Source organism: Adiantum capillus-veneris, chromosome 5 (genome assembly GCF_014529385.1).
Source record: "Adiantum capillus-veneris isolate H3 chromosome 5, ASM1452938v2, whole genome shotgun sequence".
NCBI lineage: Eukaryota > Viridiplantae > Streptophyta > Polypodiopsida > Polypodiales > Pteridaceae > Adiantum > Adiantum capillus-veneris.
The window spans coordinates 44967506-44993441 of NC_140935.1; the positions used below are offsets into that span (position 1 = coordinate 44967506).

Below are 25936 nucleotides of genomic sequence, written 5' to 3' on the forward strand. Positions count from 1 at the left end.
CTGTTGAGACGATGTGTCCCAAGCAATGTATCTTAGGCAAGAAAAACTCGCTCTTTTTCACATTTATAAGCAATTTATGCTTCCTCAGTGTCTGGAAAACCCACAAATGATCCATACTCTCTAAAAATCCAAAAAGTCGTTATGAAAGTTGTCTTGTAGATGTCTCCAAGAGCAATACAGATCTGATGATAATCACTCTTCAGATCAATTCGGCAAGTAGAATTCTGAAGTCTGTCGAGTATATCATCAAATTCGTAATGTGGAAATATGTTCTGGTCCATTGTTTCTTTATTTTGGCCTCAACTAACTCTGTAAGGTGGCCGGTTCGGTGGTGTACTACCAGGAATCAATCATGTGATCTTCACGACGTAAAGGAGGTAACTCACTTTGTACGCCTTCAAAGAAACAGTCAGCCCCTATTGCAAAAAATCTTGTCGTTCTTTTTCGAGGTCAAACATATCTTCAATTATCATTTACTTTTCTCAAGAAAATCAAGTAAAGAAACTGAATTTCATTAAGTACAATCTCTTTTCCCTTCATTTATCAAAGTCGCTTTCTTAGCCTGATAGTCAACCACGGCGTTATTCTTGTGGTACCAAAGGATTCCTTGGAGAACATCACACACTTCCAAAGGCATGATATAAAAGTCCTAGTGCCCTAAACACCCCTGACATTGCAAACGAAGTTTGCCAATGATCAGTGTAATGGCAACATCCCGTCTGGGTGCCGCTAGAACTGCCTCCGCTTGTGGCCTCAGCCTGTCGGGCGTAATTCCAAGTCGAGCCGCAAGAAAAGAAGTTGGCCTTGGCTCCTCCATCAAAGAAAATGAGGGCTTCTTGATCTTTCACTTTGCCGCACATGTACTTTTGTTCATCTAATTCGGGTCGGGCCCCATGCAATGTGGTACCAGTTCTACTTTCATCTTTCCTTTTCTTCCGCACTCAGCTGCTGCTCTATAATACTCAAGTTTATCTTTTGGTGGTCCTTTGGTTCATCTTCTTTTCAAGAGTTCTTGTCTATCTCTTTCTGCGAATACAGGTTCCTCTTTTCTACGCTCGTTTGTCCTTCCGGCTTTCCTCCCGACCTGAGAGGAGAAGCAATGGCCACACGCCATCTCGAGTAAATCTTATCAATCGGGTAATTCTTCAGGTGTTTCGCAAGTTCTCATGTCTATGGAGTACTTGATCAATCTTTTCACAGATGTGTCAACCTGCAGTTGACGTTTGTACTCCGTTCTGGCAAAAATTTCCACCAAGATTCTGTCCAAATCTTCATTCTTTTCTTCAATTCCCGCGTCGGATTTTCGACTTTTCTTGCCTTCCCACTGAGAAGTGTTATCTTTGTCAGATTCTCCACGAGAACCCATGTGTAATCTCGGATTCTTTATGGCTTTATGCCCTGTAAGACAGAGCGTTGAAGACAGGAGCGCGTCCGATGCGCGATGTATGAAGGATGGGAGTGGCTAATAAGTCCTGGGTCGGGACACGATGATTCTTTCACAAAAGTCTGTGTGCTCTGCAAAAAGGATCGTATCCTTCGTAATAGAAGAATCTTTCTGTGCTTTGATACCACTGTAACCAACTTGGACACCCCAAGTCAAGATTTTGTCGCGACACAACACAGACCCAGACTCTGCGACCAGATGCTCTGAGAAGTGAGACCCTTGGGATTTATTTATTAATAAAAGGGATGCCAAAAGCAGAGCCCCAAAAGCATGTAAACTCAGAAGCAATTTGATCCAAAAGCTGCCAGCAAAAGAAATTAGCGCTAATTGCGGAAATCCGTACATTCAGGCCACGTCAACAGCCAACGCGTTTTGCGGCAGTCCGTACAGTAGTCAACAGAATTGCGATCGTACGTACAACAGCCACGTCAACAAGTTCTTACGCTTTTTATTAAAACCTAGTGTCCCTTTGGCCCCTCGGTAGTTGTCCATAAGTTGGAACAACTTGATAATCATGCCACGTCATCAGTTTGTGACAAGATTGGAGCCCGAGAGAGGGATAGCAGAGTTTGTGAAGCCCGCTTCATGTGGAGCTCTCTGTGCAGAGGAGTGGAACGGCTTGGAGGTTTATTTTTTCGGCTTGGTTCGTGGGGCTACCCTTGGCTTCTCGGATTACCAGATCTTGCAACTTAAATATGGTCCCCTTGCTCGAGCGCCGGCGACAAATTGAACGAAAATAACTAAGCTCATTGGAATTTAATCATGTGACTCTGGTTCTCACAGAAAGGCTTATGGGATATTGTCGACAGCTCGGAGCCCCGTCCCACGAGAGATCCCAACAACAAGTACACCCGCATTCAAAATGACGAATATCTCAAATCGTGTGTCGATTGGGATGTGGGTTATGTCGGCCATTGCTGAATCTCTTACAAAGGACCTTTCTCCAGCCATTCAGACTTTGAAGACTGCCAACAATATGTGGTTCAAGCTCATTGGAATGTTTGATCGGGATTCTACGATGCGAGCAGTCACTTTTCTTGGACAGTTATTTGCCATCCAGTTTCCACAAGGAAGTTCCAAGCAATCATTTCTTATGAGATCTAAAGTTATTCATGATCAACTATCGGCTATGAAAAGTGCATTGATGAGTACTCAATTAGCTGCTTTGGTTCTCACAAAGTTACCTCAGGCATATGAACAGTGGCTAGAACATTTCGGCTACAAGTCACGAAGGAAAAGCTGGAATTTGATGATCTCAACTCTTTTCTCATTGAAGAGGAAGCCATGTTGATAACTCAAGGCAAAATTCAGATTTCTGAGACACGTGGGGAAGCATTTGCTGCTTCGGATTCCAGAAAGAGGACCAAGAACCATTGTTACAATTGTGGAAAGCATGGTCATTTGGCCAAGGATTGCATATCCAAAAGCAAAGACAAAGATTCTACAAAGGAAAAAATTAAAAGCAAGCATCAAGAGGAAAGCAGTGATAGTGACTCAAGGAAGGACAGCAAAGAGGCTATTGGTGTAGTGGAGAATGGAGTCTATACTGGCACGGACTCCCGCCTTCTAATCACATGGAAATTGGTGCCGCCACCAGCTTCAGCTAGAGAGAGGCTTGTGAGTGGCAGAGAGGGGCAAACAATGCTCCATATAATTAATTTGGACCCTTGTGTTGGAGTTCAAGACTTCAAGTTATCGGTGTTTGAACACGTAGGTCGGATTTTAAGACACATGCATCTAGCAAGGAACCAATCAGATGTATCTAAAACCCTATGGATGAGTGCACCAATCCATTGTTGTTGGTCGGATCATGATCAGGATGTGTTCCACAATTCCTTATCTTGGAGTATTGCTTTTGGATTGTTCACAATTCACGAATGGGGATTTTTGGACGTAGTGTGGTCTACAGTTCTAATTTTCTAAAAAGGCAACCGATGCTCAAGATGGCATTCTTTTCTTCTAAGATACAAAGTTGAGGGTAGCAAAATCGAGGTGTATCAAGTAGTCCAAGGCCTTCTACTAGGGTGTCAATGGTAGCTTCTTCATCACTTGGTCTCCCTATTGATGTCCACTATGAGTTGCAGAGAGGGTGTTAAGAGTTTTGGCATCTCAAGTGAACTGCCCAATGTGGTACCATTATTTATTTTGGCTTTTAGGTATTTATTTTACTTATTTGTCAAAGTCTTGGTAAGGCAATTTATTGAGGCTGCTATATATGCAACCCCTTGCCTCCATTGTATTACACATTCAGTTATTCATTGCCAAGGTTGATTGGTTCAAGAGACTCTCTCTCTCTCTCTCTCTCTCTCTCTCTCTCTCTCTCTCTCTCTCTCTCTCTCTCTCTCTCTCTCTCTCTCTCTCTCTCTCTCTCTCTCTCTCTCTACGCTTCCGCATCGTCAACTTTGACAACATCTGCCGCAAACTGGCGCCTGACTGTCCTTTTATAGGCACTAAAGCTAGCAGGAATAGCACGAGGGGGGGCACCTTGCTTTTTTGGACGGGGCTGAATTAGCGGGGCCTTGGGGTGGTAAGGAGAGAGAGAACGTTGGTTTGCTACCAATTTCGGCCAGAGAGGGAGCACCTTGGTCTTTGTGCTCTCAATAAGTGGGCAACTGGGCAGTTTTTACAAAAGGTGTGAACCGGTTTAAAACTCTATAAAAACTTGTAAGCTGAAAGCAATGCTTATACAAATACTCCCCATGCGTCCTTGGATGCAACCTCATGCACAAATGCAATGAAGACATAGACTCAAATCAAATTTCCTCCTCAGACCAACGAGATATTCTCTATCTGACGCATTAAAATACCCGTTACTCTCCCACCAAACTTACGGAACAACTATTTCATGATGCTTGATGTCACCCACCATATGACACATCAAAGATGTTTGTTCCCGATGGCTTCTATCAGAGCTATAGATCTACAGTTCCTAACTTAATAGTTCTCAAGTGCACAAATTTAAATATCCTAATTTCATTAAATATAAATATAAATTACTCAAAAAATAGTCAATTTAGCACCATCTCTTTGGCTTCTAAATAGTCGTCCATAACTGTAGTGCTTGTACATAATCTCAAAATAACGTGCTAATTCCTTCTGGATCATCCATTGCGCATCCAAAGTGGAGTAGTTCTTCAACTTTACCAAATACTTCCATGTAATCTATCCGGACTTAAGTGGCTGCTCCTGATGATGAATGATCTGTTACGGCTAGAGTATCTCCTCTTTCCTCAACCTCAGAGGGTTCCTCACCAATAGGCTAACTCAGAGGCGGTCTCACAAGACGGGCACCACGTGCCAATAGAAAAGAACAAACTGAACAGACTTTTAACACTTCAATAACAACTAAACTGAAAGAGAGAGACGACACGCGACACAGTGGCAGAATTCCACCCCAGAGAGTATTGGCCCCAAACCTTGGCGCCCCTTTCGGTATTTCTTTATATTGCATCAACACAGTACCATCTCCAAGAAGCATGCCAGAGAATGAGCCCTAACCTCATATTTAAAGGCCCTTGGCCTAAAAAGCAGTTTACGATAAAAAGCCTTCAAACTTAAAAGCATCTGGTCCAAAAGCAAAGCCAAAAAGCTGCCATCGTAAATCACGAAAATCCGTACAGCCTTCCACGTCATCAACCAACGCAAAACACAAAAATCCGTACAACCTACCACATCATCATGTCAACGCTATTTTCAAAATTCTGCCACGTCATCAGTTTGTGTGTGTGTGTGTGTGTGTGTGTGTGTGTGTGTGCGCGCGCGCGCAGAGGTCCTGCTTTATTTTAATCCTTTGTCACTTGGGGCCCCATCAAACGGGGTCCCCATAAGTTGGTAGGACTTCTTCTTCTGTTACTTGTTCTTCTTAGGGTTTAGGCTCCTCGGCCGACATCTGCAAGTTGGCTTCCTTCTTCAGGGCTTTGACACGTCAGCAGTTTGTTACATCTCCCCTTCTTCAAAGAGAGTAATCGTCCGCGATTACAACATATCTACAAAACAACTCAAGTTAGCTCAAAAATTTCCGAGGGACAATCAGTTTTCTCTTTTTATTAAGAAGTTAGCTTCTCCTTTCTGCTCTTTTGATCAAGGTGTTAGCTTCTCCTTTCGACTGTTTTGATCAAGGAGTTAGCTTCTCCTTTCTACTCTTTTGATCAAGGAGCTAGCTTCTCCTTTCGTCCAGATCGGAACTCTTGATATTCCGGCATAGTAAAATTAGCCATCACACCCAGACCGTACTAATCTTCCACAGGTGTCTTGATGCACTAAAAAAATTACATACCCAAGCAATCGCATCCAATTAGGAATATTTAGTAGCTGGCACATCACAATGCAACACAAATGCTTACATATGCATGTTACAAGACATAGAAACATAAAGTCGCCAATGAACACTCCTCCCGCATAACCTAATAAGGTTCGGGCCGGGAGATATTCAACGACTCCCTCATCACTCCTCCCCATAACCTAAAATGGTCAAGGCCGGGAGATATAGAGGCCTTTTACAACCAAACGCCCCCCAGACCGCAGCCTATGTCGTTTTGGAGGTGCTGAGAGTAACCACCGCTCAGACTTCTTAATACTCCTCCCGCATAACCATCCAGGTCCACGCCGGGAGTCACAACAACAATACTCCCCCGTAAATAACCACAAGGGTCCGGGCCATGAGTATAAACAAGCATTCTCAAACATAATTTCTCACTACTCCACCCGGGAGTAAAATCACCAATCATTGAAACCAGTATTAAAACCAGAGTCAAACAATTCAAATCGGTACCAAGACAGGTTCAAAACACATACCATCATTTCAAACACATTCCAAACAGGATCACCAAACAAGTTCTCAAATAGAGCTCAAACAAATTTAAACTTAAAAAGCAATTTCGACATTAGCAGAGCTCGAAAAGTCGACTGACTTTCCATCCTGAAACCTGCACCAAAATTAGGGTTAGATTCCTTCCATAAGGTCGTAGCCGAGCACAGCATGGTCCATCCCCTCTTGGACAGACAATGTTCCTCTGGCGGCGATGATAGTCCCAAGATAGCAATCGCACTTGACCTCCAAGGTCATCTGCTCATGAAGAGACACCTACTGGGAGATGTCGAGAAACTTCAAGTTATAATCTGCTAGAGTTTCCATGGCAAGCATTTCAGAATACCCCACTCTGCCAGAAGTTGCACTCCGAAAGAAGATGTCAGAAACGATATAACTTCGGGCAAAAGTTTTCTTGAAAGCTTGCCAAGTCCTTGGAGTATGCTGCTTGGTAGCTATCAACATCTGCATAGCACTGCCTTTGAGAAAAGCACCGCCTCGAAAGAAATCTTGGATCCTTCTCTTGTAAGTGATCTTTATGGCTTATGCCCTGTAAGACATGAGCGATGAAGACAAAAGCGCTTCCCGATGCGCGATGAAGTAAGGGTGGGAGTGGCCAATAAGTCCGGGTTGGAGGGCGAAGATACCTCGATTGAGTGGCTAATAAGTCCGGATTGGAGGGCGAAGATACCTTGACTGAGTGGCTAATAAGTCCAGGTTGGAGGGCGAAGATACCTCGACTAAATTCCAGAGGTCTCTGGTTTACTCTGTCTGCTCTTTTGTGGGACCGGTATGCTTTCAAAAAAGCACACGCCTGATGCTCTTATACCACTGTCACAAGACGGGCACCACGTGCCAATAGAAAAGAACAAAATGAACAGACTTTTAACACTTCAATAACAATTGAACTGAAAGAGAGAGACACAGTGGCAGAATTCCACCCCAAAGAGTATTGGCCCCAAACCTTGGCGCCCCTTTCGGTATTTCTTTATATTGCATCAACACAGTACAAACCGGTACTCTAGACTCTACACCTTCTCCAGGAAGCATGCCAGAGAATGAGCCCTAACCTCATATTTAAAGGCCCTTGGCCTAAAAAGCAGTTTGCAGTAAAAAACCTTCAAACTTAAAAGCATGTGGTCCAAAAGCAAAGCCAAAAAGCTGCCAACGTAAATCACGGAAATCCGTACAGCCTACCACGTCATCAGCCAGCGCAAAACGCGGTAATCCGTACAACCTACCACGTCATCATGTCAGCGCAATTTTTTGAATTCTGCCACGTCATCAGTTTGTGTGTGTGTGCAGGTCCTGCTTTATTTTAATCCTTTGTCACTTGGGGCCCCATCGAACGGGGTCCCCATAAGTTGGTAGGACTTCTTCTTCTGTTACTTCTTCTTCTTAGGGTTTAGGCCCCTCGGCCGACATCTGCAAGTTGGCTCCCTTCTTCAGGGCTTTGACACGTCAGCAGTTTGTTACAGGAAGCATATGGATCCTTCAAGTAGGCGGTAGATCTAATCAAAATGTAGCATCGTTCACTTGGTTAATTATCTTGAACGGCCCATAGTAACGACTAGAAAGTTTAACCATCTTCCCCTTCTGAGTCGCTTGCTTCTTGAGTCTCACCTTCTCAAACCTAAGTAAGACCAATTGACCAACTGTCAAATCTAAATTCCTTTTATGCTTGTCCGCAGCTTTCTTATGTTTTTCCTGAGAGCGTAAAACTGCTCTCTTGACTAGGCAGTGTCCATATCTCAAACGAACTAATCTATTGCACACATATTATCCTTAGTCAAAGGATCGATGGAAGCAAGGGCTTACCATAAAGGAACTTTCCCTGCAAAGAAATGTACAATATTGTGATATGCGTACTCGACAAGAGGCGAATACTTTTCCCAGTCATACTGTCTATTCGACACATAGGATTTCAACATATCCAACACTCTACAGTTGACAATCTCACTCTACCTATCAGTTTGGGGATGATATGTAGAAGAAAAATTCAACTTCATACCAAGGTTATCAAACAAGGCACGCCAACAAAATTCTGTCAAGCAAGGATCTCAATCACTCACAATAGCCTTGGGCATCCCATGATGCTTAAAAATTTGTGCTAGAAAAACCCTAGCCATATGATGATTGATTTGCTTTGATCATTTTCTTCGCTATAACAATGTGAGCTTGCTTACTAAATCTGTCCACAATGATCCAAAATGCATCGTTTCCACTCTTGAGTCTTAGGGAGATCGATAATAAAGTCCATGGCAATACTCCTCCAATGTTGGAGTAACCCGAGCGTCTTGTGCCAATCATACTTTACTTTTTGGCAAACTAATCGGTGTCTGCTTTTAGGTTCGGCCAAAAGAAATATCGTTCCAATGCTACGGTCATAGGGAGGATACCTCGGTGACCTACATATGGCGAAGCATGTGCTTTATTCCATAATTCTCTTCCTCAAAGGTGTCGCCACACAAATTGCTTAGTGATAGAGGTACCCATCCCGAATTGAATAGGGATACTTGTTCTCTCCATTCTGTAGCTTTCTCCAAATGGAGGAGAAGTCTGATCCTTTAGATACAGGCCGGGAAGTGATTCCAGTTCTTGGTAATATACAAAAGTGATTGCATTCACCCTCAGTTGCTTAGACAATGACGTCTGCAATCAGGTTTTTAGTTCCAGCCGTGTGAAGGATCTGGAAATGAAACATGGACAATAAGTTTGCAAATCTCATCTGCTTCTCAAATAATTTCCATTGTGTAAGAAAATACATCGGACTCTAATGATCTGCCTTTACTACTATTAGAATAGAACCATGGTTCAGAAGGTATTTCAACCTGTCAACAACAACTTGTTGTCTCGTTCCTCGCAAGGTTGGCCCGTACGTACGCACGGACTGGATCCGTACGGTACTTCCATACAATACGGATCCGTACCATACGAATTCAATCTGTACAAGTTTTTTTTTCAAGGTTTTTTTTTTTTTTTAGGGTGGTGGTGGTGGTGGTTTCTCCCTCCTCTTAAGTTCCATTGCTATTATTGACATGTGGTATTGTGTCCCAAGTTCATATCATGAACCATGGTAGGTCACTTGATTGATGTTTACTGCCATATAGACATATACAGTGTTATATTTGTAGGCTTCTCTCATGAAATTCCTATTTTCTTCCTAATTTTTAAGGGATTTTTACCAATAGTGCGTATTTTTACGTACCTTAAACCTCAATCCATACAGGACTGCGTACCTTACGTACCGAATACGTACAAAATTTTACGTTTAATTCCACCTTGGTTCCTCGTTTAAACTGGTTCTTCGTCCTTCTTAGGTCACGGAGTGGTCTTGCTACATGAGCAAAGCCTCGGATGAATCTCCGTTGATATGAGCACAATCTCAGAAAGCTACATACATCATGTACAATAGTGGGAGTTGGCCAGTCTTGAACAACCTGGATCTTAGCTAGATCCATAATGACCTTATTGTGAGAGACTATATAGGTAGTGAATCTCCATGAGAAAAAACTCATCTTTTTTTGCATTGAATGCAACTCATGCTTAAGTCCAAGTGCTTCCACTGTTCTGCTTCTAATCATGAGAAGACCGATATGCCATCAAAGAATACTCCTATAAAGGCTCAGTATGGACTGAAAAAACGATCCATCATTCGATTGAATGTGGCAAGAGCATTGGTTAAGCCGAAAGGCATGATCAAAAATTCATAAAGTCCAAGGGTTGTGCAAAAAGAGGTCTTATGCACATCCTCGAGGGCTATGCGACTAAAGATGCTTGCACCCTCCAACTTCTTGAGAATGTCATCAATCCAAGGGATCGAAAAGCGATTCTTGATTGTGATCTTGTTTATGGATCGATAATCTATGCACATACCAAACATGGCATCTTTCTTCTAGGCCAGCAAAATTGAAGAGCAATACTTGGTTGTATCAGACCTTCTTCTAGATTCTAGAAGCACTTACACATACAAGTAGCTTTGCTATTATATTCAATCCTTCACAGATTCCATGCAAACGGTCACCATTCTGAAGACCACACCCTGTAAAAGGGCGATTAAAGGAATCGAACACAAGCACTGAATATATAAAGCCTACAAATTAGTCATAACCAGCTGAGCCATCCCGTCGAGCCGGAACTCCCACAATTCGTCAAGTTCAAAAAGGAAAAAGAACGCCCCTGCCTCGTCGACCTGCTGCTCTACTCATTCTCTGCCCCGTCCTCCCTCATGAGCCCTGTCCTGCTACCTAGCCCTGGTTGCCTGCGCCCTTCACCTCCTTCTTGCTTGGCCCGATTTCTTTTTCTTTTTCACGCCAAAGCGACATCTATTCGCATTCTAAGCTTTAACGATTTTTTCAAATCATAGAGACATACTTGCTTCAAAATTTCCTCTTGTTGAGCAAGACTTACCGAGAGGGGGGGTTGCTAGGAGGAGAGCTACCCGGTATGCAATAATCAAGGTGGAAAGGTACGTAGTGTACAACATGTTTTAGGTACGTACGGAACGTACTTCCGTACTGAACCACCTTTCAGGTACGTACCATTTGTAAAAAACTCATGTTTTAGAGAAAAACCCATAGACTCATAAACAAATTTACATTACAAAATACAATGCTGAAAATGAACATATTGACAATTGGACATAAAACTCAAATGCCTCAAGCCTCAATGATAAATCATAAAACCAAGTTCAACTACAAGCATACTGTCTCTGGCGTCGGCCAAAAGCAGGCACTGTAAATCCCATACTAACTAAAACAAAACAATGAAACACAGGTACAACCGTCCAAACTCAACTACGAGCATAATGTCTATGGCATCAGCCACAAGGCGGCATTGTATATGCCATACAAACTGAAACAAAATAATGAAACACAATAAACATCTGCTGCTCTCCAAAGCCTGCACATAGGCTATTAGGCAGCATGCCTATAGCCTCAAAACTTCAAAAGTATGTGCCAGATGTTGAAGATGAATCGTCGGTAGAGAGCATGCCCCCATCGTCAAGGACATTGCGAACTCCTGAGTCCTGTCTGTGAACTTCTCAACAGTCTCTGTTGCTCTCTGGAAAATTACGTGCAGTGAGTATAAGGCATACAGCCTTGGGCTATTAGCCTATTAGCATTCCAGACCACCAAAAGACCCCAAATCGTCTTGCATTCCTGGTCAGCACACTAACGTTGCACTTTCGGAAAAAAATTTAACTGTAGCATCATATAGTACTGTACCTTACGTACCTTACCGTACTGTACGGTTGTACCGTACAAAAGGTAAGGTACGTACGTACCTATGCAATCTTGGCGATGATCTTCCGGACCTTCCAAAGTAGCTTATCTGGAAGAGTTTAAATGAAACAATTCTTGTATCTTTCAATAAATTGAAAACGACTTCTATCAAGATTCAAGACCCGAGAGTTAACTCTTTTTACACCTCTCGCGTAGAAAAATCAAGCATGCAGAAACGCACTTCTTCATTTCCTTCTTGATAGAGATATGGCTTACAATAGGGATAGCCAATCTCGAGCACCTGTTAGAGTTCTGGCATCTCAAGTAAATTGCCCAAAGTGGTCCCATTATTTATTTTGGCTTTTAGGTATATATTTTACTTATTTGTCAAAGTATAGGTAGGGCAATTTATTGAGGTTGGTATATATGCAACCCCTTGCCTCCATTATATACACAATCAAGTTTTCATTGCCAAGGTTGATTGGTTTAAGAGACTCTCTCCCCCCTTGGTCTCTACGCTTCCGCATCATCCACTTTGACATGGTATCAGAGCTTTGTGCTCCGTGACCTTGGGCAAGGAAAGTGCACCGTGGAGTAGTTGTGAGAAGAACCACAAAGAGCACTCACCCATTGCTGGCGTGACGCGTCATCACCCTCTGCACCTTGCGTTTTGGAAACTCTACCACATTGGAGCAGGACCATCGTAGTCCATTGCGTTTCAAAACGTTGGGCTCTGAATAATCCAGTGCCGACCTCCTTCACCCACCTTTGGTGCTAGTTAAAGCAAGCGTCGTCAACAGCGTTTTGAAACACTAAGAGCAACAAGTGCTCACCCCCCCTTGGCGTGGCCGACAACAAAGGACTATAGCGCAAGATTTTGGCGCCCACAGATAGGCATGCCACGCCACCCCTCTTCCAGCAAGCAACGTCTTCGGACGTTGCGTTTATTTCCCTGATGCTTTCCCTTGTCGACAACGACAACGTCTCTCTTCACACCCTTGCGCAGACAACATTTCAAAACGCTACTGCGGGCTCCCTTTCATTGCCGGCCATGCCCCCTTTTTTGCTCTCTTTAATGGTACACCTACGAAGTCACATTGCCAGCATTTGTTAACACCGTTCTATGTGAACCATTGAGAAGGGCACTAATGGATGATGTTCTAATTGGATCGGCTTTGGGAGGTGTGGTAGAGGTTCGCGAAGGGCATCCAAATCGGGATCGGCTTTGGAAAAGCGGCAAAGAAGAAACGGAGATTGGGGGCAATAGAGAGCCCTCTTTTGGCACGGTTTGGGAAATTGCTCCGGATTGGGAAATTGCTCGAGACTCTTCGCAACCACCCCTTTGGAGTGCAAGAAGGTATCACTACCAGATTTTGCAACTTCAATATGCCACCCCCTTGCTTGAGTGCCCGCGACGACAACCACCACAGTGGCCACGACACCAGATTTCTAGTCAAGAGGCAGTTGTCGCCACTAGCTTCAGCCAGAGAGAGGCTTGTGAGTGGTAGAGAGAGGCAAGAAGTGCTCCGTATAATTAATTTGGACCCTTGTGTGCTGGAGTTCAAGTTACCGATGTTTGAACCTGTGGGTCGAAGTTCAAGGCACATGCATCTGGCAGGGAACCAATCAGAGTACTAAAACATTGTGAATGCCTGCGTGCACCAATCCATTGTTCTTGGTCGGATTATGGACAAAATGTGTTCCACCCTTCACTAGGAGTACTTTGGAAGTGAGGTGTTCACAATTCACGAATGGGGATTCTTGGACGTAGTGTGGTCTACAGTTCAAGTTTTCTAAAAGGTAACCGATGCTCAAGATGGCATTCTTCAAAGGAACAAAGTTGAGGGTAGCAAATTGGAGGTGTATCCAATAGACGGATCCTCTGCTGGTGTGTCCATGGTAGCTTCTTCATCAACTTGGTCTCACTGTTTATGTCCACTATGAGTTGCAGAGAGGGTGTTTTGGCATCTCAAGTGAACTGCCCAAAGTGATCCCCTTGTTTATTTTGGCTTTTAGCTATTTAAATTTTATTTTACTTATTTGTCAAAGTCTAAGTAGGGCAATTTACTGAGGTTGGTATATATGCAACCCCTTGCCTCCATTGTATACACAATCAATTATTCATTGCCAAGGTTGATTGGTCTCTCTCTCTCTCTCTCTCTCTCTCTCTCTCTCTCTCTCTCTCATAGGTCATTTTGGCCTTTTGAAGACGTTAATGTATCATTTCATTTCATCTCTCTCTCTCTCCCCCTCTCTTTAGGGTTTCGCCTGGTTTTTTAGGGTTTTGCTGCTGCAGATTAGGGTTTCGCTGATCTGCCGCAGATTAGGGTTTCGCCTGGTTTTTTAGGGTTTCGCTGCTGCAGTAGTTCAGGGTTTTGCTGCTCCTGCTCTCTCTCTCAACGCGCCCACCAGTGTGCTGCCACGAGCTCCCTCTCAGCCCCCGCCACAGCTCTGCCCATCGCCATCTACAGCCCATGGCCCAGCGCTGCTATACCTCCATTCAGCTCCTGCATTACACATGGCCGCAAATCGCTGAATAGTGGTAAAACAGCCCACTGTGTAGCAAACCAGCCAGAACCCCGCCACTGTATGGCCACATAGCTCTCTCTTTCTCCCCCATCAACCATGGCGACCACCCCTCCATCCACAACAAAAGTTGATAGGGCGCTCATGACGACCCCCCTCGCCCGGTACCGCCGCCGTAACAAAGTCTCAAAGGAGCTACTTACCTCAATCTGCCGGGAAATGGAAGGGATGCTCCAAGCGGAGATCCTGCAGGCCATTGGAGTGATGCACCGATTTGCGAAAGGAGAATGAAGCTCTTAGGATTGAGCTTGGGGAGACCAAGAAGGAGATAGAGCTTCTACAGGCCTCGATCATTGTGGCCCGGGAAGATGGAGAGATCTCACACGTGGAGACTATTAAAGAAGACTTGAAGGAGTTGCACACCGAGATGGAGGCTACCCAAGGGAAATGGGTGGAGGTGGTCCACAAGACCATCAAGCAGGAGGTCAAGGAGGATGCCGTACATGAGGAGCACATCAGAGTCCAGGACACCCTGGAAGAGGAGAGGTTGAGGCAGGCTCGACGCCTCAACATCCGTGTGACCGGCCTGGCAGAGGGACCTTCACCAGAGAGAGATGCTGAGGAGCTGTGCAAACGGCTCGGCTTTGGAGAGACCATGCCCTTCACCCGTGCATGGAGAGCAGGACGGGACTCCTCGAGAGCACGGGATTTGGTGCTCCAGATGCGGTCCCCGCAGGAGAGAGTTGCTTTCTTTTGAAAGCGAGTCCTGATCTGCACGCTTCCAGGCAGCCCCATCTACATCGACGAGGCTCTGACGAGGATGCAGGTCGAGCACCGCCGTACCTGCATGCCTCCGATATTACAAGCGAGGAGCGAGGGCCGAAAGGCCTTCTACAGAGATGGTCATATTTTTGTGGATGGGCGCCCCATGAAATAGGGGCACGCGGCCTATGGGACGCCGCTGCGACCGGAGATGCTTCTCAGAGGAGCAGTGTGGAACTGCAATGGGTCATTGTGGACTCGCCCCGACAGACTGGAGGAGCTTATAGAGGACCACGACTTCATTTGCATCACTGAGACCCATGAGAGCCCTGAAAGGGGGCTACCAGCCATTGCAGGCTTCAGATGGGAGTCAATCTTTCGAGCTACCACTCGCCGCGACACTTCACGAGGATCCGGTGGGGTGGCCATATTATTTCGTCGTTCCATCAGCAGTCATACAGATTGTGAGCCGAGATGAGGAGGCGCGGTTTCTATGGGTACGCCTGAAGATAGACCGCGAGCATTGGGTCTATATCGCCATTTGCTACTTTCCACCACGAGGCTCCTCATATGCGACCACTGATGGGCACGCACGGGAGGGGGATTCCCCTTATACACCACTCTTAGATGACATACTCCCCTACTCAGCACTCGGAGAGGTCTTCCTTATGGGAGACTTCAACGGGCGCACCCAGACCAGGCAGTGCGAGCTCTATGATATGGACCACCCAAAGATTATGAGCAGTTTAGACCCAGAGGAGATGGGGATTAGCAGACTGTCAGCAGACTCAGGGCAGGATACCACCGGGTACGGCAGCCACCTATTGGAGCTTGGTAGCCGACATCATCTCGTTATTTATAACGGGATGCAGAGGTGGCCAAATTCGAGCGGGCTCACTTGCTTCCCTCATGGGGGGGGGGAGAGTACTGTCGACTACATTCTTGGGAGTCTTCTGGGGGGCCAGCTTCTCCGATCTTTCAGTGTCGGGAGACGTCCTATCGGCGCAGACCACACTTTCCTCACTTTCACACTCACCTCCCATTTGTCACACACACCCACCCCACTCACACAGCCACATACCACTATTCATTTTACACACGAGCTCTCTCATGTCTATGCACACCATCTCCGCACACATCTCCTATCTCTCAACCCACATGCCCCCCTAGAATCACTCACATCAGATCTTACCTCCATGATTCACACATCTGCCATTCAGAGCTTCCCTCACCACACACGCATACATGCACCCCGCACAGGTTCCATGCCACGGAACAGCTAGTATGACAATGATTGCAGAGCATTACGACATCAGCTCAGGGAGGATGAGGCCCGCGGGGTACTCACACACCGCCAGGCTCAGCGCCAAATGCAGTCTCTCACCCGCCGTAAAAAGCGGGAATGGGAGCAGCAGCAGTACTGGGACTTATATCACTTGCTCATGAGTCGAGATAGTGCAGAGGCATGGCGCCGCATCCGCAAGCGCAGGCCACCGACATCGATCGAGGACCCGGACACATGGTACCGCTATACAGAGGACCTTTACCAGATACCAGGACAGCCACCGATACCCCTGCCACAGGGACCATGCCCCACCACATCGTCCTTCTTCACATCAGAGATGGTAGCTCGAGCCATCCGACATCTACAGCATGGTAGAGCTCGAGACCAGACCGAGCTACAGGCCGAGCATCTGATTTATGGGAGAGAGACCTTGGCACCTTTCATAGCTCACCTCTTTAACCGCGCACTTGTAGAGGGATTTCCAGACTCGTGGACACAACACATCATTGTACCTAGTCTAGAGACACCATGGATCCCAACACATACAGGACTATTATGATTGGCCACATGTTGGCCAAGCTCTATGGCGCGGTTTTAGAGGAGGAGCTTAGCACCAGAGCAGAGGCAGCAGGCATCCGAGCTGCAGGACAAGCTCGGTTCCGCCGCACATACTCTACCATCGATCATATCTTCACGCTATGCTGCTTGATCGACCAGGCACGAGTGAGGAAGAGGAGGCTTTACTGTTGCTTTGTGGACTTTCGCAAAGCATTTGATACGGTGCCACGTGAGCGACTCTTCAGGCGACTACTCTCACTTGGGCTTGAGGAGGACATGATATGGGGCATATATACACTTTATGAGCAGGTATGTGGGCGAGTACGATGTCCAGGAGGCACTACAGAGACCTTGTTTAGCACCATTGGTGTGAAACAAGGATGTCCACTCTCCCCTACACTCTTTGGGCTCTACATTGATGAGATAGTGGATTTTATTCAGCATAGAGGAGGTGATGGGGTGGAGATGGGTGGCACCACAGTCCATATACTATTATATGCCGATGATATTGTACTCATATCAGAGTCAGCAGAGGGGCTGCATCAGCATCTACTTGGGCTTGATGACTTTTGTGCGCAGCGAGGGCTCTCAGTGAACCTTGGGAAAACCAAGGTTCTCATCTTTCATACATCAGCACGGATCAGACGAGAGAGCTCTTTCACAGCAGCAGGGGGCAGTATCGAGGTTGTAGGCTCATATGTCTACTTGGGGGTGACTTTTACCGCGGCATCAAGGGCCTTTTCCATGACACAGGCAGCCAGAGACAGACTGACCAGGGGGTACTCCGCACTCGCACAGATGGAGAGACAGTGCCACCAGGCACACTTTCAGGAGCCCCGTACGAAGGGGTGGTTTTTTGACACTTTGGTTACACCGGCTCTTATGTATGGGGCAGCCATATGGGGACCTGGCTTGCAGACTCGATCTGGCCTTTGATAGAGCGCCCACAGGTACTGATGATCTCCAGGATGATCCGCAGCAAGCCATCCGTTCCACATGATATAGTCAGAGCAGAGCTAGCAGTCCCACCTATGCTAGTAGAGGCACTGTTTCAGACGGTTTGCTTGTTACATAGATTACAGAGTATGGATAGGGACCGCATTGCCTATCGAGCACTACAGGCATCACAGTCTATGGCACTGGCGGGAGATGCCTCTTCTTGGTATACACAAACCAGCAAGTGGTTCACTAGACATGGGGTTGATATAGATCGATTACCACCCCTCCAGTATGACATCCATGCACCTACTTATACTAACTCATCAAGAGAGGAATAGGATCATCAGGCAGGAGATTTCGCATATTTACATTGAGAGGACATGGATCAGCCCCAGGCAGCCACTACCGACGAAAATGCTCCACTACCATGAGCATTTTCTCCAGATATCAGATCAAGGCTTCATAGACCCCCCTCAATATATGCAGCAGTACATGCCACGTCACCTACGGGTAGCCATCGGCCAGCTCCGAGTCTCATCACACCAGCTTGAGATTGAGCGGGGTAGAGCCAGAGGCATACCACGAGAGAACCGGACTTGCCCAGTGTGTCAGACAGAGGTGGAGACGAAGGAGCACTTCATGCTACGATGCCCAGCTTACTCAGAGCTTAGACAGAGATTTGGGATTGAGGGCACTCTCCAGACATGCATGAGGAGGAGAGACCAAACTCATGTGGGCCATTTCATCACAGGAGCACTCCACATACGTGAGGAGTCTACACGACCACGACCACATGACACTGGAGGTGTTCAGCAGACGATCACTCAGTTTTTCCAGAGAATGACTTCAGGGGATCCCACACCGCCGACGACGACTGGGCTGACACTCGAGCAGGCAGAGGCACAACGAGCACGACGCCGACCACGGGAGTCAGGATACCGACGGCCCCGTCTATACCAGCAGGATCTACTGAGGATCCGTACACTTCATGAGCAGCAGCTGGAGAGGGCCCGCTCCACCACACATTGGAGCACCCACTTACATCAGGTTTTTCAGCCCCTCCCCCCCATGTACCACTTTTTATACCCATCACCCATTACACACTACTAGCCATCTCTGATACGGGTATGCCCTCACACTTTTACTTTCACTCAGCACGAGGTAGTCATTTTCTGCTGTGACAGAGCTACATCCACAGCCATATATTCATATGGTCAGTATCTGCGGTGCCAGAGCCATATATACCCATACCACCACACATTACCATCATACCACCACACTGCACATCTCGGTTCTAGATTAGCTTTCATTTCAGCATTTTATTTTCAGAATTTTCTTTTCCGGACACCCGGACTACCACTAGATGTACATTGATTTGTCTCATAGGCCGACTTCGGCCTTTAGAAGACGTAAATAAAGCTCGCTCGCTCTCTCTCTCTCTCTCTCTCTCTCTCTCTCTCTCTCTCTCTCTCTCTCTCTCTCTCTCTCTCTCTCTCTCTCTCTCTCTCTCTCTCTCTCTCTCTCTCTCTCTCTCTCTCTCTCTCTCTCTCTCTCTCTCCGCTTCCGCATCATCGACTTTGATAGCACTAGCAAAAAAATTCATTTACTTGCCCTCGAAATCGAAGGTGAGGGACTTCTCGACATAATCGGGGATCGGGTGGATGTGGAGATGCCAGGCATTCGCAAGATAATGTCCCATCCTTCGATGGCTTAGGTGTTCCCCCCTCCCCCTCATAAGTGACACCTCTCCACAACAACAGATGTGGCATTTTTTCAAAAGAAAATAACTTTTAAGGTTATTGGCTACTTTTTCCGCAGATTGTTGCAGATCTGGTCCGCCAAAGCTACTCGTTGCTAGCATTTTGCAAAAACGTTTCTTGGCTGCATTTTGTGGATATGGATGCTTCCCATCAACAAGGCTTTCCAGCAAGCCTTGGCAGCCCCTCTCACGCGCCCTTCCCATGCCTTCTGCTGCCGTTGCGAACTACATGGGCTGATTTTCAGCCACCGGCTTTCCTTGGTCACAGACGAAACAACCCGCCATAGAGTGCTTCCTCTCCTACAGCAACTTTATCTACGGCTGCGGCTTCCTCTTCCCACTTTCCCCTTTCCGATGAGGTCAAATAATCCCCCCCTTTCTGTTGTGTCTTGGCGACCAGAGAGGGCCCCTCATGCGAGTTTCAGGTAAGCCCTTCGCAGATTGGGATACAATCAGTAGAATACTCTTCGGCAAAGATAAGGCATATGGTTTAATCTTTGGACATCCACCTACACTGATTCTACGAAAGGTTCACGACAAAACTGGAGATACAATGATTGCTTTTGATCTATACGCAGGTTTCTCTCTCCTTTCGCAGCTGTGCACACAAATATCTACCTGGTAGGGACCTCACCAAAGCTTCGACACATATCGAGAGCAGACGAGCATGCTGATTTTCGCTTGAGAGCATCGTTTTGGTGGAACCTGATGGCAACAGTTTGATCCCCTTACATATAGCCTCTACACATTCCCACCTGCCCACAATATCCAATCATAAGCACACTCGTGTTATGTTGGATTCTCCTCGTACTTTAGCACGGAGTTGGTTTTTACTTTGATTTATAACTTGAACATTTTTACACTTGAGACCATCACCAAAGCCTTCAAACATAGGCAAAACAAAATGTCATTTTAGGGCATTTTAGACATGTGCTTAGGATAGCAACTCCTTAAAGTGTTGCAAAAGTGAGAGGATTCATTAATATGTTGGTTTCCGTTGGAAAATGGGGTTGCCACCATTAACTGCTGCAAATAGACAACTACAAGATCTTCAATTAACACCAGGATATGCAAGACCCTGACTTAATCTAGCCCATACCTGACTTAAAGCACAGTTAACAAAGCTGATTAGATTAGAAAGGCTGAGATTTTGATAAGAATAGAGGTCTTTAACTTCCCTTGCTATAAGGCAAAAAAGTTGCCACTTGGTCCAATACAAAGCTATTACTGATCTCCATGTCTTAAAGCAAATCAATCGTGCAAAATGATAATGGTTGCAATTGATTATTGCATTGATGCATAAAATTTATCCCTGGCCATGAGGCACAAATAACACTAACAAGTGCAAATTCTTTCTCTCGCTTCCTCCATTGAAGTTCTTTTCTGCTTGTGTAGACAGGTAGAATCTCAACAATCACCACCACCAACCACCATGAAATAGCGCTTTACAATACTAGCGATGTTTCATTATCTTACATTCCATTCACCTTGTTACGCAATACTAATGGGTCAGTACAAACTTGCTGCATGAATAACATTTTGCCAAAAAAATTGTTGTAGTTCAACCAACCTGTAAATTGAGATCATCTTCAGCAGGTACATGCGCTAGGAGAGAGAGTATCGATGGCAGATGCTTTTGCAAATATGCCAGCTGATGAGCTTCCTCGTCCACTTGGGAAGGAACACTCTTCCGACCAGTTCTGACCTGAATCCAGTGAGCACCTATTGGTTGTAATCACATACATAGAAACGAAAAAGTGGTACCAGAAGCATCGCAGCAAACACTAAAAATTCACCCCTGGACTAGTCCAACATCCAGCAAATGTACGAAGTCAAATGCCTTGATATCTAATACCCAATAACTTCATGCAACATAGCAAACAAACAACTTCAGAAACTCTTTGTTGATGATGTTCACCAAAAGTTCGATGCAAATGAGCAACTTCAGAACCTCTTTGGTGATAAACTTGATTGATGCATCAATAAACACATGTTTGCAATGCACTTTCTTAAACCTGAACTTCACTATCAACTTTCAAAAATACGCCTTTTGATCTTAGGTATAGTGACAAGTCAGCACAATGTGATACACGCGTCCAAATTCTGACGTAGGCCTGCATGGACAAACAAGAGCTTTGTGAAATTACTTACTTGCAACGGCGATAAAGTGGCTAAGAATCCATCGAACGCGGAAGTAGATGGCCACACATCAGCAACAGAAGCAGCATCCTTATGAGGGCGGATAGGGGGCTTTTTATAATTCTGGATGTACACGAACAGGATGAGATCATCAAAGCTCACACCAGCTGAACCATCTGTGGTTGAAAACCGGGCAGTGAGAGAACCGGTGCCATGGTGGGGTTCCGGAAGAACAGATACGAGCGTTTCCAAGACAAGCTGAGCTTCATCTTCAGACAAATCCAAAGCTAGGGCAATACCTGCACAATCAATGTCAGCATCTCCATCCGTGCTTGAAGCTAGAATGGAGTTTCCTTCTGAGCATAGCTTGTTGCGAAGCCCACGAAGCGCAGTGAGTGGATCCGGGAAAATAAGGGTGGGAAGAGGGAGGAGGCCATATTCGAAGGGCTCCCTCCTGACACGAAGACTTTGCTGCTGCTGTTGCTTCTGATCAAAGCATCCTGTGGAGCCAACGTTCATCTTTTAGGGTTTTCTGCAAAGCTCGACATCCACTGCGTGTTTGGGCTGCCCAGCAATGAAAAGAATGAAAACCCCAGTAGCATGAGCGAGGGGTCAACGAGAAGCGTCAAGCTGAGGCAGGCGGGCAATAGAGGAGGGGGTTAGGGATGTCGATGGCGAGCTCGAGCTTGAGAGAGAGAGAGAGAGAGAGAGACCCTGCGTGACACTTCTACTCCAGAATGTATATCGTCTACACGTGCAGACTGTGTATATTAGCCCACTTCCAAGTTCCAAGCTAAGGTGCAAAGTTGCAAACACTCCAAAGAGAGGACAATTTGACTCCTCATTACCTGTCTTGTCCTTGCCTCTCTTGAAGACACTTGCCACCTGATCTCCACAAGGGTTACGACTTACAAGGGTTGGTTTGTTCTCTTCATTAGCATCAAATTGTCAGTGTGGAGTGTTGGGTGTTGGGTGGAATGTCATTGAAGCCGTGTCCACTTGTCTCACACTTAAACAATAGGATTAACTCTAGATCGTCCGCATGTACATCTTTGCAGTCGTTGCTTGCAAGGTAAATCATCACAAAAATATATATTGATATGCCAATGCTTAAAAATTTGAGAAACATTGAAACCTCCAAATTGTTCTTCCTATCCATATGCTCTTGATACATCCATACTCTCGTTCTATTTCCATGTACTATATCTTAAGATGTTGTTTGTGTTTGTCCCACGGATCCAACTTTGTAAGCATGATTCTATAGTTGTTCTAATGCCGAAATGGTGGTATATCAATGGATGAAGACCCTTACATTGCTTTGTTCTTCGTACATCTATTAGGCTAGCAATTGGCAAATTAACCATTCAGAATGATTTAGTTACTCCACATCAAAGCAATGGTAGAAATGGGCAAAACCACATACAGCCAATATTTGGCATCGTAACATAGTAAGTCACATGTTTCATCTTAAGTCAGTTTTAAGTGAGGAAATGAAACTGTGACATAAATAACAAATTGCAATAGTTGGTTAGGGTTTACGTCATGGTGGATAAGCAATATACATGACTTATGATTGTTTGCAACATGGAATTGTGTGGCTAATCGTAATTAAGCCATAACTAATAAAGTAAGGTGGCACAAGAATGTGTACACATCAACATTGTTCGGTAATTCTAGCATGATTGTGTTTTGTCATATGTTAAAAGTACTCGATTGTTGCCTTTGGAAGTGAGGAATTAAGATTGGCCAAGCATTTGTTCATGCATTTGGAGAAATCTTCCACACATTGTAGAAGTAGACAAAGAGCGCAAGGGTAAGAACCTAAAAGATGGAAGGAAGATAGGTTTACAAATATGGAGCAATCCTTGCACTAACTAGGTTATTCTTATTCATGGAGAAGTCTCAAGTTTGAGCAAGGAGTAGATATCTAGAAGTATGTAGACAAATCTTTGAATTTGCATGTCAAAGATATTATCTTCCAGAAGAAATACAACAATTATATCCCTTAGCTCCCAAAAATATGTAGCTTATGTTGTTGCTCAAAACTCCAATAAACCATGATATGGTAGCATTCAAATTTTTCTACCCATTGAAGGCCGTGTATAAGACCTGTGTAAATGTGTAAACCACCATCACAAAGAGAAAACGAGACCAAAGGGAAAATAGAGGAAGATAAAAGTGTCCATAAGCATTAATTGCCTCTCTCTTGAAAAGATCACACATTATAGAGCAAGTATTTAATGCTTGAAATGTGGACCAAAGCAAGGTCATTCTTACAGTGTCTATCCCACTCACACAACCAAGAGGGAGTGACAAAAAATAATCTCCTTTTTTACCCTAGTATCATCGATTTAAAAACTGAAGGACCTGGTATCCATGCATTAAAAAAATTATCCTACACGTGAAGCAGATGCTACATTACTAGTCAGACATTTCCAACTGCTCCTTTAATTGAAGGGTCAATACTATTTGGAGCAAGAGGAATTTCATATCTCTCTGCTAAGCAATGCGGATGTTTGTTTCAATACACCATGGTTCCATCCTATGGAAACTTACCTTAAATTTTAACCAAAAAATAATTGCTTTCAATTGTTAAGGTAGAGTGGTTATCTCACAAGTCAACAATAAGGGTGATAAAATACCACTTATATCCCAATATTCCTTCAAAAAGTCAGTAAAATGTGCTCATTTGTTGTACTTTGCATTTGTTAGAGACTCTTCTCAAGCTGATGATTACTAGAAAAGGATTATCCATGTCGCATACATGCAAACCACCATTCACTAAATAAGGACTCTCTCAAAAATTGATTTCCCATTCCCATTTATGGAAATCTCTTTTGTAAACTTTAAGTATACATAGGACTACTTTGATAAAGTAGTTATCAAGAGGCATTGTACTAGATACACAAAAAGCAATTATCCTATTAGGACAAGGGGGCACGACCTTGGCAAGGCCGGCTCAGCATGTGGTGAAGGGGCTCCCTATGGAGGACTAGGAGTCTATAAAGGTATACGAATGGGAGGAGATGAACATGCTAGAGTCCATGTCCTTTTAGTGGTATCAGAGCAGGGCTCCAATGCATGGCTTGCATGACTTTTTTCATGCATGCATCCTTGAGCAACATAAGCCAAGCATCAAGGTCGAGCACAGGGAGCCTATAGAGAGGAAGATCCGTGGGAATTGTCCCGCGCAGGCCTTAGGCAAGTAGCCCCTACTCGCTACACCTTCATGTGGGAGACGGACTCTGTATACATAGATGGGATCTACAGAAGCATGTGCATTGAGGATCCAAGGCGACCTCTGGAGGAGATTACTACTATATTGACACATACATTACATGATGCAATAGTAAAGGCATATCCACAAACCGAGCCTAAGCAAAGATGGTATTTTGGGAGAATGCCCCAAAATATCTGGTATGATGAGGAATGCCATAAGACAAGAGGCATACTTCAGAGGGAGGTGCTTTTGGGGGACATCACTCACAGACAATCACAAATTGACTTTCGATGCCTAGTGCGGCAGAAGAAGAGGGCATTTTTGGCTCGATTAGAGCAGGATCTATACCAATTATTCTTGATTCAAGACTCACGAGAGGCATGGCGACTCTTTCATGAGCCCCCCGCCCCGCCCCTGATCCATGCCCACACACATGTGCTTTTTTCACCACTGAGATGTGAAGAAGGCCATTGATAGGATGAGGACTAGGAAATCATATGATCATGATGTCTTAGTGGCTGAGCATTTCATGCATGCCAGAGATCTACTAGCAAAGCTTCTAGTAGTTATGTTCAATCGTGCCATACATGTGTGAGGGTTTGCTTATTACTTGGAGCTTATCTACTATTGTACCTATCTTCAAGTCAGGAGACCCTATGGAGCCTGGGAATTATCACACTTCATGATTGGACACACATTGGCACAGTGGTACACATCCATTCTTGAGCAGCAGTTGAGTAGATGGGCAGAGAGGAAGGGGATACGCACAACCGGGCAGGCAGGGTTTAGGAGAGTTTTTTCTACCCTTGACCATATCATGACACTCAGAGCCATTATTGAGAAGGGCACATCACATGGGAGACGGATCTATTGTAGCTTTGTTGAATTCCGCAAAGCATTTGATATAGTACCCAGAGCTAGACTGATGTGCAGACTACAAGAGATAGGAGTACCCACAAAGCTCATTTGGGAGATCATGGCATTAGACAGGTCAGTAGTGGGGCATGTATGCACCTCAAAGCATCTATCTACACTAGTTCACTCCACTATTGGAGTGAAGCAAGGCTGCCCAATCCCTCCTACTCTATTTGGTATGTATGTGGATGAGGTTTCAGACTATATCGAGAGAGATGGTGATAGAGGTGAACAGCTGGCAGGGACATGGATTCCACTATTGTTATATGTTGATGATATCGTGTTGGTCTCCGACTCTCCGGAGGGGATGCAATGTTAGTGGTTTTTATGTTAACCTTGGTAAAACCACGGTTATGG

At 45.1% G+C, this 25936-nt stretch overlaps 2 protein-coding genes across 2 annotated transcripts in view; one reads left to right on the forward strand and one right to left on the reverse strand.

Annotated features, from left to right (window-relative positions):
- The window catches only part of LOC147457227 (uncharacterized), a 76215-nt gene extending 53960 nt beyond the window's left edge, over positions 1 to 22255 (reverse strand). The window contains exons 1-2 of the mRNA XM_086512186.1: positions 21457 to 22255; positions 20876 to 21010 (exon numbers count right to left, since the gene is read on the reverse strand). Of these exons, the coding sequence (XP_086368312.1) occupies positions 20876 to 21010; positions 21457 to 21963 (642 nt within the window). The 5' untranslated portion in view covers positions 21964 to 22255. The remainder of the gene's footprint in view (positions 1 to 20875; positions 21011 to 21456) is intronic.
- Positions 17508 to 18986, forward strand: LOC147457228 (uncharacterized). The gene has a single exon (XM_086512185.1). It carries the CDS (start codon positions 17838 to 17840, stop codon positions 18654 to 18656), a length of 819 nt encoding a protein of 272 aa, XP_086368311.1. The 5' UTR covers positions 17508 to 17837; the 3' UTR covers positions 18657 to 18986.
- Positions 22256 to 25936: the final 3681 nt, after the last annotated feature.

Coding starts and splice junctions, on each gene's coding strand:
- LOC147457228 (XM_086512185.1), top strand. CDS start 17,838: ATGACATCCATGCACCTACTTATACTAACTCATCAAGAGAGGAATAGG.